Source organism: Seriola aureovittata, chromosome 10 (assembly GCF_021018895.1).
Source record: "Seriola aureovittata isolate HTS-2021-v1 ecotype China chromosome 10, ASM2101889v1, whole genome shotgun sequence".
NCBI classification, from domain to species: domain Eukaryota; kingdom Metazoa; phylum Chordata; class Actinopteri; order Carangiformes; family Carangidae; genus Seriola; species Seriola aureovittata.
The window spans coordinates 16,590,327-16,603,579 of record NC_079373.1 but is presented as its reverse complement, the minus strand read 5'-3'; the positions used below and the strand labels follow the sequence as shown (position 1 = coordinate 16,603,579).

At 38.9% G+C, this 13,253-nt stretch overlaps 1 protein-coding gene across 2 annotated transcripts; it reads left to right on the top strand.

Moving 5' to 3' along the window:
* The first annotated feature begins 2,808 nt into the window (after positions 1 to 2,808).
* On the top strand, positions 2,809 to 12,160 carry LOC130176682 (ubiquitin-conjugating enzyme E2 H-like). 2 transcript variants are annotated; one of them, XM_056387902.1, is made up of 7 exons: positions 2,809 to 3,128; positions 6,975 to 7,051; positions 7,257 to 7,331; positions 7,505 to 7,544; positions 7,778 to 7,830; positions 8,511 to 8,639; positions 9,160 to 9,470. In XM_056387902.1, the coding sequence occupies exons 1-7, from the start codon at positions 3,076 to 3,078 to the stop codon at positions 9,189 to 9,191; spliced, it is 459 nt and encodes a 152-aa protein (XP_056243877.1). In that variant the 5' UTR covers positions 2,809 to 3,075; the 3' UTR covers positions 9,192 to 9,470. The 2 variants fall into 2 exon arrangements, with proteins under 2 accessions (XP_056243877.1, XP_056243876.1); XM_056387901.1 differs by lacking the exon at positions 9,160 to 9,470 and adding an exon at positions 9,505 to 12,160 and having other exon boundaries at positions 2,818 to 3,128.
* The last annotated feature ends 1,093 nt before the right edge of the window (positions 12,161 to 13,253 follow it).

Sequence of the window (13,253 nt, the reverse complement as noted above, 5' to 3'; positions counted from 1 at the left end):
TGCAGTTGTTCCAGTAAAATAGCTCTTTGTGGCAAACTTTTTGTTGCACTCCTGATCTGTTTCTGTTGAGATAGCAGTGCACCAGTCATTCAACCTGAAGGCACTGGTGTTTTACACAGTACACTATGTTCCTTCATAAATGTCCTTCTGCATTGCAACTTCACTTAACATCAGGTGGCACATTTGTTAGCAGAGAGAGTCTCAGTCTCGGTGACTCAGTTAACATAACATTTCCTCAGCAGACTGACAGCGAGTAGGAAATGAAGCCAGCCCTTGAAGTGTCACCAACAGTAAGAAATTCCTGATCAATGAGTTACAGCTGTGTTAATGAGATTAAACAGGAAATGAGTTGTCAACTTTTTGTTCCTTCCAGTGATCTACTCATAGATGTCTGGGGATCAGCACTTGATACAATCTCCACCAAATGACGTCAAAAGTGTTTTGTATTTTTGTTTGTTCATGCAGGAAGAGTTTACAGTAGATAACCAAAAGACTCTAAAGGCTAAGCAAAGACCTGTGTTAAGGTTTTGTGTTAAACTGGAGATATGGAAAATCATTGCGCAGATCAAGTTTAACATATACATGCATGAGGGCATTACATAGCTGGCATGCTCATGGCTTTAGGACAGACTGTCTGGAAGTTTAACAAAGACATCAGTATTGAGTGAATACAAAGCAAATATGAGTTTCAATCTGCAATTGAAAATTTTAAAGGATGCATGGACATGAAGATTCAGTGGGATTTGTGCTTGTGGATTCAATCAAGCAGTGGGGTTTCTTTTGCTGACTATCTCCTGCTTGTTCTTAGTTTTAGCAAGCTCAAAGTGGCTGCTGTATATCAAACTCCTCGTCCATAATGCTCATTGGAAAAAATGATCTTCTTTTTTCTGTATAATTAGCTGCATCCAGGATGGTGCTGTCTTTTTTATTGTTGCTCTCCACCTTTGACCACGGACAGATGGATCTGTAATTGGAGACAGTTTACTGACCTTTGTACCGTATTTGACAGCCTTTAATAATACTGATGAAATCAGCCTTTAGTGCACACCTTCCATAGATTGCTCGCCCACACATGCAAAAATCATTCAAAATGTGTTGCCCATACACACTCTTAAATCTTGACTTGCAAAACTGACTACAACTTGAGTTTGTTGATTTTAGCTGATGATAAGCTCATCAAGTTAAAGTTAAACTGTTAGACGGAACAAAATATACATATCTTAAATTAAAAAAGACTTCTAAGGAGAGTCTGTAATGCAAGAGGTTTTCAGTGTTTCTATATGCACGGCCATATTTGGAGTGAGACCTTTATATGCAAATTGTAATGAAACAAGCAATGATGTGCGAGACACCAACAAGGAGGGCATCATTTCAGAGCCACCAGCCCATGCCCAGAATACACAAACAAAGATTTACACACTCAAATGTTGAGAACTACAGCATGAGTGACGTGGTGGTCTGATAACTCAGAAAAAAAGCATCTGGTGTTTGCCACATTACTGAGTCATCGCAGGTAACAGATTGTTTAATAACATCAAGCCAAGGATTGTATTGTGTCAGCCTTTTCCAGGTATACGTGCAGCCAGATATTTTGTTTAAGTCACATACATGGCTCTCCTCTTGACTCCACGTGGCTGGAGTACCAGAGTTTTGACACAAAACATGTTAATGTGGTGAGTCCTACGTGTACATAAGCCTGACAAAGGGGTTTTGGTATGTTACTTGTGGTTGTCATCTTATGACAAGCAGGAGGTCATACTATGACCACCCAAGAACAATCTCAGGTCATGTGAGATTCTCAAGACCTGAATTTGACTTGGGACTCAAGGAAAGTCGACTTGGTCACATTGTAGACATGGAAACAGGAGCGATTGCAGATCTCAATTTGAACAGAACTGTGTGTGAAGATTTTGACAGACCTGAGCTTGAAGACTATAAACTGTCATCGCCTCCTCATAATATAATTGCTGGGAAAAAACCTTTTTTAAGTTTCCTCTGTCAGAAAAATGTTAACAATTTCTTTCTGTACTCAATAAAGATGATCTACTTAGCTAAATCAAGGCAATTTTTTATATAGTTCATAATCAAATTTGCTTCAGAGGGGTTTACAATCTGTAAAAGAGGAAAAACAAAGAAGAGATCCCACTTATGGGATTGGATGGGGCTGGCTGAAACAGGATTTCTCCTTTTTGTTTGATTGTTTCTTTGTTTTTAATTTGTACACATTTGTTGTTTCACTTTTGGTGTTTGCACCTTTCCTGGTTGTTTAGTTTCTGGTTTCTTTATTATAGTTGTGGGGGATTTATTTAATTGCAAATATCAGTGGAACTAAATAATAGAAACACCCCTCAATGTCCAAAATGACCTACAGTTTAACTGACATCTCTTTAAAACAGGTTTTCATATTACATATGACAGAAGTGTTGCATTAGAATGCATTCTTTTTAGCTTTGTGTACCTGGTAAACTGTCAAGTATGTCGTGAGCAATACGAGGCTAAGTCACTCATTAACTCTAAATATTTGTGATTCATATCATTCATGGACACAGACTGAAGAAACACAACTTTGGCCTAATGTGCTCGTTTCAGCCTTTTAAACAAGCCAATTCCGCCATAGATATAGGCATGATAGACAAGCACGCACTTTCTCTCTGAGCACTATTTGAGCAGCCTCTGGAAAAACAAGCCGGAAGTACATTTTTTGTTTAAATGTGAAGTTATATATTTGCAGATTTGACCACAGCAATTATATCCACATTCAGAAATACGTTACTAACAGTGCAGTCGTGTTCTGTGGAGCACATTTCTGTACCTGGGCCCCTCCTCTCGTCAGCCTGGTCGCTGGAGGTTGATGTCACTGGCAGAGTCCTCAGGACAGGAGGACACAACTAGGTAGAGCTGGTCTCAGACAAACCGTGGAGATCCAGTGAGAGGAAGAAAAGTGGGCGATGTTGCAGCTAGGATCCTGTTTATGGACATTGTGGGAAGACTGCTGATACAGTCCATCCAAGCTGAGAGGTCGAGGTAGCCTCATCGCCGCAGTATTTTTGATCACTTCTTTAAAGGAATACAAAAATGTCGTCTCCAAGTCCAGGCAAGAGGCGAATGGATACCGACGTGGTGAAACTGTATCCTTCCCAGAACATAAACAAGCCGAAATAGCCAAATTAAATAGGCACGTCTTGTTTTATAGCCATTGTCAGCTCTCTAATGTTGATTAAATACGTCATTTGTTCCCGATGGCTGTTGTAACGATGTGTATTATTCCGCTGCTAGCTATTTGAGATTAATGTATATTGTGAAAAGTGAGTAACGTGAAACACCGTGGTGTTAACGGGAAGCTGTGTGTAACGCTAGCTCACTGTTAAGTTAGCAGAATAGCGAGGAAGCTACACGTTTAATGTTATTTGTGTGGACTCACTTGCCTCTTCGCCAGAATTATCTCGCTAATACATTATTAATGTTTTTTTCTTGTCTTGTTTGTATCCATCGAGAATTAGCAGCGTAATCTGTCGCAACACAACGCTGACTGGTTAAACTCTGTGTTAGCTTTGGACGTTGTTAGCCTTAGCTTGGGTACGATAAGTTAGCCTGCTAGCCAGTAATATGTGGTCCCACCGGACTGACAACATAACGTGAGGGATAAGCGAGGACTCTTTTACATTTTCGAAACACTTATTTGGAAAGTTAGGTGTATTTTTTTCATGATTTGGTAACGTTTACACTGAGGAAGCTAGCTGTTTAGCTTTCACCGAGAGAACAAATAAGGTCGATGTAGCGTAACAGAGACGATCTTTCGACAAATACACAGAAAGTCGACCTCTAACTACATTTATTAACGTTAGACAACAGGAAAAACCAGACATTGACATTTTGTGCTCATTTTAAATTGACGCCCAAATACAAAAATATTTCAAATAGAAGATAACCAGAACATAAATTGTGTTTATAAAGAATAATTCACGGTTGTTGTGTGTACCACATATTATACAGTAGAATTTATGAAGCCTAAATGTGATTTTATCTGAGTTTAACGATGTTAAAAAGAGGGGGCTTAAAAAGCGAATGTATATGGTATTGTCCTCTTTAATATTATTGTTTTCAATAACATTACTTGGATATCAAATGATGGTATGTTTTAATTTGTTGACAGCTGACTGGTGTAGTCTTGTTGAGTGTATATCGTTGTGTTGTGGCTCATTATTTGCAGTTTTCATCTGAAGTTTGCATGAAAGGTTTTCTGACAGCGTGAGCTGCATTGTTTTGTTTTTGTCCTGCAGCTAGACGCTGCTCTCTGATTGGTCAGCCTGTTACCATCCGGAACATGGCAGGGGGCGGGGCTTCACACACAGCTGATCGAAGAAACAACAAGCGTGCTGTCCGGGGCACATGAAGGGGGGGGGGGGGGCTTCCAGTCCACAGCAGGGACAGGGCCGCACACCGTGCTTGATCTTAGTGGATGGACGTGTTGTTTTCACTTTTGCAGAACTAGGGTCACACAGCTAGAGCTGAAACAATCATGATGATTAATTGATTACTCAAACTAGTCAGTGAAAATTATAATGACCATATAATCGTTTAAGTCATTTGAAGTCATAGCAAAAATCTTGGTTCCAGTTCCTGGAATGTGCGGATTTCCTGATTTGATGTTTTTATGTTTTCGTGTAAACTCACTATCCTTGGTTTTGGGGCTGTTGGTCAGACAAAACAAGCAATTTGAAGACATCCCCTTAGCCTAGGATTGGATTTTTCACAATTTTTTGACTTTTTAACAATCTCATCCTCTCTTAATCTGAATGAATAATCAATTAATCATAAGAAAGTTTATTGAAATCTTAATTGAGAATGAAATTAATCAGCCCTACTGATGACATACATAGAGAGAAAAGCGTTGGTCCTTTATAATGGAGTATGTTAGTCTTTTACCTAAGATGCTATTAGTGAATGAAATTGGGCCTAATATTTAAGTATTTGAATTTCATATCTTTCAAGACTTAGACACAATCAGTTTCACAACAGAAAAAAATGACTTAATGCATAGTGTTGTGCCAGGATGCACTTTTACTTTTATCAATTTGATAATTCAAAACTTCTTATTATTCCTTAAATTTACATATTTTATATAACCTTCATTATAACCAGCCATTAAACCTGTTATCAATCAATTAATTATAATAATGATGTTTGTGACCCCTTACCTGAGAATGTTGGTTAGAGTTAAAATACACGTGTGGTTCTACCTAGAGCTACTAACATGCTCAAGTGCAGGCAGATTTAATGATGCCAAGGTAGATAGGAAAGAGTTTATGTGCTATTAAGTATGTAAAGGTAGTGAGTCATTCAGGTTGATGGATTAATTTAAATTCTTGTATTCCTTCCGCTGCATATATTGTATTGTCTTTGCTGTTTCGTTGATTTGTTTTCAGTTTTCATGATTCTTTATGAATCCTTACCTTGAAGAGAGGATTTAACATAAGTCAAAGACATGTTTCTTACCAAACCTGCACATCTACGTCAAAAAAGGAAATATACATATACATTGTACATATACAATGTACATGTTTTTGTAATGTCTTAAGTGTGCGAATCAAATCCAATCAAACTTAGAACATTTTTATCACAGGTGTGATTGTGGACACACAGTATTGTCTATAAAAAAGATGCAAACAAAGGAGAAATTCAAAATAGGGTAACTGTTTTTGCTTTTCGTTGACGTGCTTTATAAAGTATGGAAATAAAGCCGAAATGTTCAGCGTCATGAGAACTAGTACATCATAACGCTGATAAATCAGTGCACTGAGAGCTTTCGTAGAAATAAAGGTTTTCCCTTGTGTAGTTACTTTACTCTTGAGTGAGCATATGTTAGAGTTTCTATGGATAACCCTAAGGGAAAGGCAGAAGAGAGAGATGCACAGTTTTACTGCACAAGCCTGCAACTGTAACTGGTTTTATTTATAGGACCCATTGCTTTAGATCACATTTAGAGCTACCCTGTCTTCTTGGGTAGTGGTTTGCAAACCTTTTACTATTCAGTGACTGAGCTTTTTAAACCTTCTTCTCTGGTAGATGTTTACAGTTATTTTGCTGTCTGAAAGTTATGTAATCCAGCATTATCCTAACGTTTCCTTTGTTAGACTGTTGGGATTGAGATGACAGAAGGATTTACGACAGGATGATGAAATAGAGTGTAACAGTTCGTTGTGTGGTTTTTGTGGGTTTTTTTGTTTTCCATCTGTCATTGTGTCAGTCTCACAGTCGTTGACTGAGTACGTTCGACCTTTCTGTGTTGCGGTCAGACAGTTGACTCAGTTTCATGTCTCTTGCTGTCACCACACACTGTGATTATGACACATCCTTCTCACCCAAGTCAAGTTCCATCTTCTCCAGCTGTAGCTTCCTTCAACACAGATCAAAGTTCCCATCAGTCCTCTCAACAGCTAAGGTAGCTGAAGAGAGCAGGTTTACACTGATCATCTTAATGTTTGGTAGTTGATAGACCCTCCTCTGATGTCTGTGCTTTCAGTATTATTTTCCTTTTTGTAGATGTTTATTGAGAATAATGATTCGTGGCCATGAAAAAATCACCACACTTTCCTGATTATGTCCAAGTGCAACAGTTAATGTTTGCGGTTTTCTGTTTTGAGAAATGTGGAATGGATGTGCAGTGGAAAAGCTTTTATTGTTGTTTTTTTCTTCTGTCTTCTTTCTTATTGTAAGATGTTTTGAGCTGTTGTCTGTTGGTTGAGTTTGTCTGGCAGTGGACACTGCATTATTGATCTCACTGCCTCATGTTATTGATTTTAGGGTTTGACCTCTGCCCAGACAAGTTCACAGAGAGTGAGCCTCTAAGGTTTTAGACACAGTAGCCCAGCCTGTTTTGGTGAATGTTTGTCGAAAATATATCTGATGTCTGAATTTTCTGCCTCTTGTGTTGGTTGAGTTTTGGGTGTGGCTTTTCCTTAACCAGTCATCAGCATTGAGAGCAAGCACGAGGTCACCATCCTTAGTGGACTCAACGAATTTGTGGTCAAGTTCCATGGACCACCTGGAAGTAAGAGCCTCCCGAAAATTACAGATTTCCGATTCTCCTTTTTATAGTATAAATTTATGAGAGTGGTATTGATCCTCTCGACTGTCAAAGAAAGAGAATAAATGTGTTTTCCAAAATACGGAACTCTTCCTTTAACAACCTGGACAATGCTGTTTGTTTTGTGTGTTTGTTTTGAGAATATATTGATTGATCTTACTTTTTCCAGCACCGTATGAAGGAGGCGTGTGGAAGGTTCGGGTGGACCTGCCAGATAAATATCCCTTCAAATCGCCATCAATAGGTATGAAATAATAGGAATGTAATAATCATGCAAGTGTTTAATCCTTGTGAACGATATAAGCTTTGAAAATCTTTATGCCCATCATTATTATCCTTGCCTTGTCCAGTAGTGCTGTTAAACAGTGGACATCAGAGTGATTTGAACTTGCTTCTCTCTCATTTTTTTTTTTACAGGATTCATGAATAAAATCTTTCATCCCAACATTGATGAAGCGTAAGTAGGACAGTTATTAGATATCAGTATACAGTTGTACCTTTTTTTTAATGCAGACACCCTGACACCTACAAACATATCTTAAAGTTTAGTATATGGGAAATTATTCTTGCTAGTGATAAAATGCTGCTGTTTTCTCTTGAACTCACCCAGAACTCACTGTGCACCCTCCTCTGCTGTGACAGTGTCTTCTTTTTGTATCATTCACAGTGGTGTGTTTTGTCTTTTTGCAGGTCAGGCACTGTGTGTTTAGATGTCATAAACCAGACGTGGACAGCTCTCTATGGTAGGTCACAGTCACAGCTCTCATTATGACAGCCTCATATTGTGTATATACAGTACTTTCACCAGTCATTCTGTTAAACTGACTGACAGTAAATGGCCAATAAAATAACACATAGCGAGCAGCTTACACCTCTACAGTGCAGCTTTGGGCAGAGCATCTCGGTTTAATCGGCTTACACTTCAATGATAACTGCAGCTTGTATTAAGGTCATGTATTGAGCATTGATAGATAAGAAGGTCCTGAGGCTGAGAGGACTCTGAACAGGATGTAGTGAACACACTCACGTGGAGGGGATTTTTCTCACTTTCTTTGTTTCTGTTGTTCCAGTGACTGTTACAATGATTGTGAAACTCCTTCAAACTTCTGCCAGTAGCTCCCAGATTTTGGTTTACACTTGGATCTTTGTGCGTTTATGTGCAACAGATGAGTTTGCACACTGTTCACTTGATCAAGTTGTGAGTAATATTGTTAGGTATCTCAGAAGTACATCACTATTTCAAAAAGATGGTTTACACCTTTTGGACTTTCTGAGGTGTTCCTGCATTTGGAGTCGTTTTGTAATTATCTCTAGTGGATGATGATATAGTTGCAGACATGACTCCAGCTTGTTGGTGGTTCATATGACCTGTGTAGGTTTGTTTTTCTGTCTACTGACTAATCTTTCTCCCCACATCCACCAGACCTCACCAACATCTTTGAGTCGTTCCTCCCGCAGCTGCTCGCCTACCCCAACCCCATTGATCCTCTGAACGGGGATGCAGCCGCCATGTACCTGCACCGACCAGAGGATTATAAACACAAGATCAAAGGTAGCACACTCAAAGTCGGAAATAGTGGCTGTTCAGATGAAAAACAAAATGACATGTATGTGGTTACTGTAGGGTTCGCTGTTTTCTTAATATTTCTACATTGGGAGAATATAACGTTTAGATTTTGTGCATTCCCAGAATGCAGCTGTGATTTTGCAAGGAGTTATTGTAGCTATTCAAGCTAAAGGGAACACGCACTGTTAAAATCCAAATATTATATTAGCAATGTTGGAGATGTTTGCAACTTGCAATCAAGTTGTATATATACATGTATTTCTAATCTAATGCTGGTTTCCATCTACTGCAGCCACATGAATATTCAGAGTTGTTTTGTTGAGATAAACAGCTGGTGGCGCTAATTCTCCAGTCAGGTTCCATTTAACCATTGAAGAAGAAGAGGGCGCAACAAAATGCTGACATTAAACGAAAACCAGTCAAAGACAGACAGTGGAAAATGATGTGGATTTGTGACGTGAATTAATTTGAGGAACATTATAGTCTTCTCATGTGTTCCACACAGGTCTGATGTTTTCATCTGCCGCCATTATCTAGTCATATACAAGATTTATTTCGTAAGTTTCAACTGCACTATGTCACATTTTGTTTTTATCAATGCACCAACTATTTCACCGGAGTCAAGTGTGAAAACCTATTTTTGATATTTTTACTTTTTGAATTTCTGGCTTTTCTACTCAGGTAAACTATGATGAGGTTTCATAAGTTACAGAGGAGTTCCTCACCATGACTGACATAACTGAAACACCTGTCAATGTGCGAGAGTGTTAGAGGCTGCTGTGTCGTTGCTGAGTTGCATCACATGGACTCAGTCAAGCCATCTTTCTCCCTCCTCGTGTTTCTCTTACAGAGTACATCCAGAAGTACGCCACAGAGGAGGCCCTAAAGGAACAGGAGGAAGGAGGGGGCGACTCTTCTTCCGAGAGCTCCATGTCAGACTTTTCGGAGGATGAGGCTCAGGACATGGAGTTGTAGTGAAGGGGGAGATCCTTTCCACTTCACCTCACAACAGACTATCATTTCCTAAGAGCAGAAACTCAGTACTATATTCATATTTAAACAAGACAATTTTTTACAGCAACACAAGGATTTTTATTGCTACACAAGGATTTGCAGTATGATATTGCAGAATATTTACCGTTATTTAGGAATTCATCACCTGCCCCTTCCCCCCTCCTCCTTACCCGACAGAGCCTTTGTAGATCAGAAAGGAGTGCATCATTCGATTCCATGATCTTTAGTGGCTTTAGGCAAGGCACTCACACTCACCGAGTCTAAGCAGGAGGCAAGAGGACTGTCATCAAAGCAAAACTACACTGTTTACACTCAGTTTCCTATTTGGATCCACAAGACACACCTCACCAGCTTCTCTGTTGTGACATGCAAGTTTTTTTTTACCAGTATTCATTCAACATTTTACTGCTTCATCAGGCATCTTTTCTTCGCTGACAGAGCTCTGCAGGATGACAATCCACTATTTGTGAGCGATCTCAACTTCAGAAGCACGTGGATTCTTTTTTTTTTTTTTTTTCACCATTCATTGTTTGACACAACTGCCCCGAGGAGCTGCCATTACAATCATCACTTCTGAGGAGCCGAAGACCACAAGCCCACAGCGCGGTCATGTGTTCGCCGTGTACTGACTGGTGTGGCTGCAGACAGCCTCTCTGACAGGACTGCATGGCACACACTATCAAGCAACCAATGCATCAACCATGACAACGCCACAGAATGTGTGTGTGTGCGTGCGTGCGTGTGTGTGTGGGGGCATGCACCTGTGTGTGTTGATGCATGAATGTAACCCAGCGAGAATCATGGTGTGTTGATAACCGTGTTGTACTGAACCCTGATGCTCAGCAGAAGTGGAGGAGAAGGTTCATGATCCTGGTCATTCTCATCTTCAATACCCATCTCCTCCTCCTCCTCTTCCTCCTCTCCGTTTTAGGAAAGTGTCTGTCATTCTCTGAGTATCTTTGTATATTGTGGCATGACACAGAAGTAAAGTTTGTGTAGGGCTTTGTGGAGCTGTAGAAATGAAGAGGACACCTGTGTGCAGGGCCTCTGTGAACTGGGTGGGGTTTGATGGGTATTATCCAGGTCCTTGTTGAATTGTTGAACTTCTTAACTTTGCCTATTGCTTGTGTTGAACTATAATAGGTGTTTGACTTGCGTAGGGATAGTTTGTTTTTGTTTTTTTGCGGGTGGTGAATTTAATACTCATATAACACACTAGTTTGAAGACTAATTGTCCTGTTAAGATGAGGAGAATTAATACATCTTTGTCTGTGGGATGACTCTTTGTTGAATCAAATCCTCCAAAGACGTGTTGCACCCCTGCTCCACTGCACCCCTCTTCTTATGCAAATGTATCCATCAAAGATAATTTACATCGTCGGAGAAGAAGTGCTCTTTGTTTCAGCCATTCAACACTGTCGCATTTCCTTTTGTCACACTGTTGATGGCCTGTTGTTTTCCAAAATGGCGAGACCAAAATATAATGGCTCTACAAGCTGAGTTTCTGATATATCCCCCCCAACCCCTCAGACTGGATTTGGGGATAAAGAGTTTACTTTGAGGTTAAGCGAGAAGATAAATGAATAACTGAAATGAATATTCTCAAAGCGTCAAACTCTTGAGTGGTCAACTCAGATTACTTTAAATTTAAATTCAGGCACAGGTTTCTCCTTCTTCAGGGGACAGATTAATAGCTTTTGCCCTGAAAAGGTCCATGTGCCTGATAGCAACTGTGCAGAGGAAGCGTTACCAGAGAAGTGACAGTTTACTGTTTAATTTCATGACAGTGCTCTGGTCTGTGTGTAATGCAGACTTGAAGCCTGATCATACATGTTTGTAACAGGCACTCAACGCACTGTAAATCAGTTTGTATTATGTGTTATTTCTGTAAGGAAACACAAATTAGTATCTTACTTCATCGCTATCAAAATGGGCTATTTTGTCTACAATCCAGAAAAAAGGATTGTAGACAAAAATTGAATCAATAATAATCCCTTTATAATTTTTTAGGATGATATCAGGATCTCTTCCATGGTGTCTTGCAAGAGGGTTTACCTCCATTTGAGAATAACAGGTTAAAAAAACTAGCATTTCATAGTTTTTGACATGACATTAAAAATGTATTTGTTAAATAGCCTAGTTAAAATGGCTCTAATTAGCATTGGTAACCAAATATATGTTGGTGTAGGTCTTAGGACAACATGATACACAGTCAGTTGTCATGTGCAACAAAAAAAAAAACACTGTCCAGCCTTGTTGTCTGTTATCATCTGGATTCATCAGTGTATTATGTATTTTTTATTAATAAGACATATATTTGATGCCTATAATTTGTTTTGAATGTTTTTATTTTTGTCTTTTAAGCCCGATGTCCTAGACACAAGTCAAGATATCCCTGATTTTTTTTAAAAGCAAAAAATGAATAAATGTGCTTCCCTTGTAACTTGAAGACAGAAATAAACAACAAAAAATAAATATGAACTATGTCAGTATCATGCTTCTGTGTATGACATGATGTCAGATTACATCACTGCTGAGGTTAGAAAATAAGTTGTGGTTTTTCGTTTCGAAATGTCAGCTTTGTTTACCCTAATATTCTTAGACCTTCGGACTGATCACATACACAATGGGTTTAAAGTCATGTGCTGGGGATAAATGGTGTTAATCCAGGGAAATTCACACTGAACGATTGTAACACCTGTCTCTCATCAGTCCACTAGATGGCAGTCCTGTCTGTCTGTTCGTTTTGCAGACTGCATAAGCCTATGACTTTCATGAGGAGGCTCACCCATAAAAATTACACCAGTTTTAGATAAATCTTCATTTATGTTTTTACCCATTTTTCCAACACACCCAGCTTTATTCTTTATAAAAGCACAATAAAATGCTTAACCTATGAAATCACATTGCAAAGTTTTACATGACCCATATCTAATTCTACATTATGGTTGTTACATGTGTTTTATGTCTGTGAAGAGACATTTTTGACATGTCGCAGTAGGAAAAGCACAGGTGTAAATAATGAAAGTAACGATGGCTGACTTCAGCTGCTCCAGTGACAGGGTCCTGGTATTGTGCGTGCTGCTTCTCCGAGACACTAAAACAGAACAGAGCCATCATTAATGTCATTAGTAACACCTGTGATTGATGACAAGACAAAATGTCTGCCGTGATAAAGGTCTGTTGGTGAGAGTTGAGTAAGTATGGAAGCTAAAGTCTGCCAGGGAAAGAATGAAAATAGATTTTTTTTTAAGTTAGCCATAATAAAAATGTATTTTTATGATGTACTATTTTAGGATTTAGACTTCTGTCAAAGTCAAAGTTTCCAGGCAGATGCTTCCATAGCAAGTAATTTTCTTCACACAAAAAACTTTTTGTCTAAGAAGCCATAAAAAAAAAAAAAACACCATTTTAATCCAGTCTGGGAGTTAGCTGGATTATTAAGGATATTCTTGACTTTCCATTACACATATGGATCTGATACAGTAAAAAAAGAAAACTTGATTAAATAAAAAGCAGACACGGTCCTGCATGTTGAGCTGTTGGAGTGTGATGCTCTTAAACAGACACAAGCAGACAATGATC

Bases quoted from the DNA above. Each gene is read 5' to 3' on its own strand.
- LOC130176682 (XM_056387901.1), top strand. From the start codon at position 3,076: ATGTCGTCTCCAAGTCCAGGCAAGAGGCGAATGGATACCGACGTGGTG. The intron at 7,332-7,504 runs GTATGAAATAAT...TTTTTTTTACAG, and splicing joins CTTCAAATCGCCATCAATAG to GATTCATGAATAAAATCTTT. The intron at 7,545-7,777 runs GTAAGTAGGACA...GTCTTTTTGCAG, and splicing joins CATCCCAACATTGATGAAGC to GTCAGGCACTGTGTGTTTAG.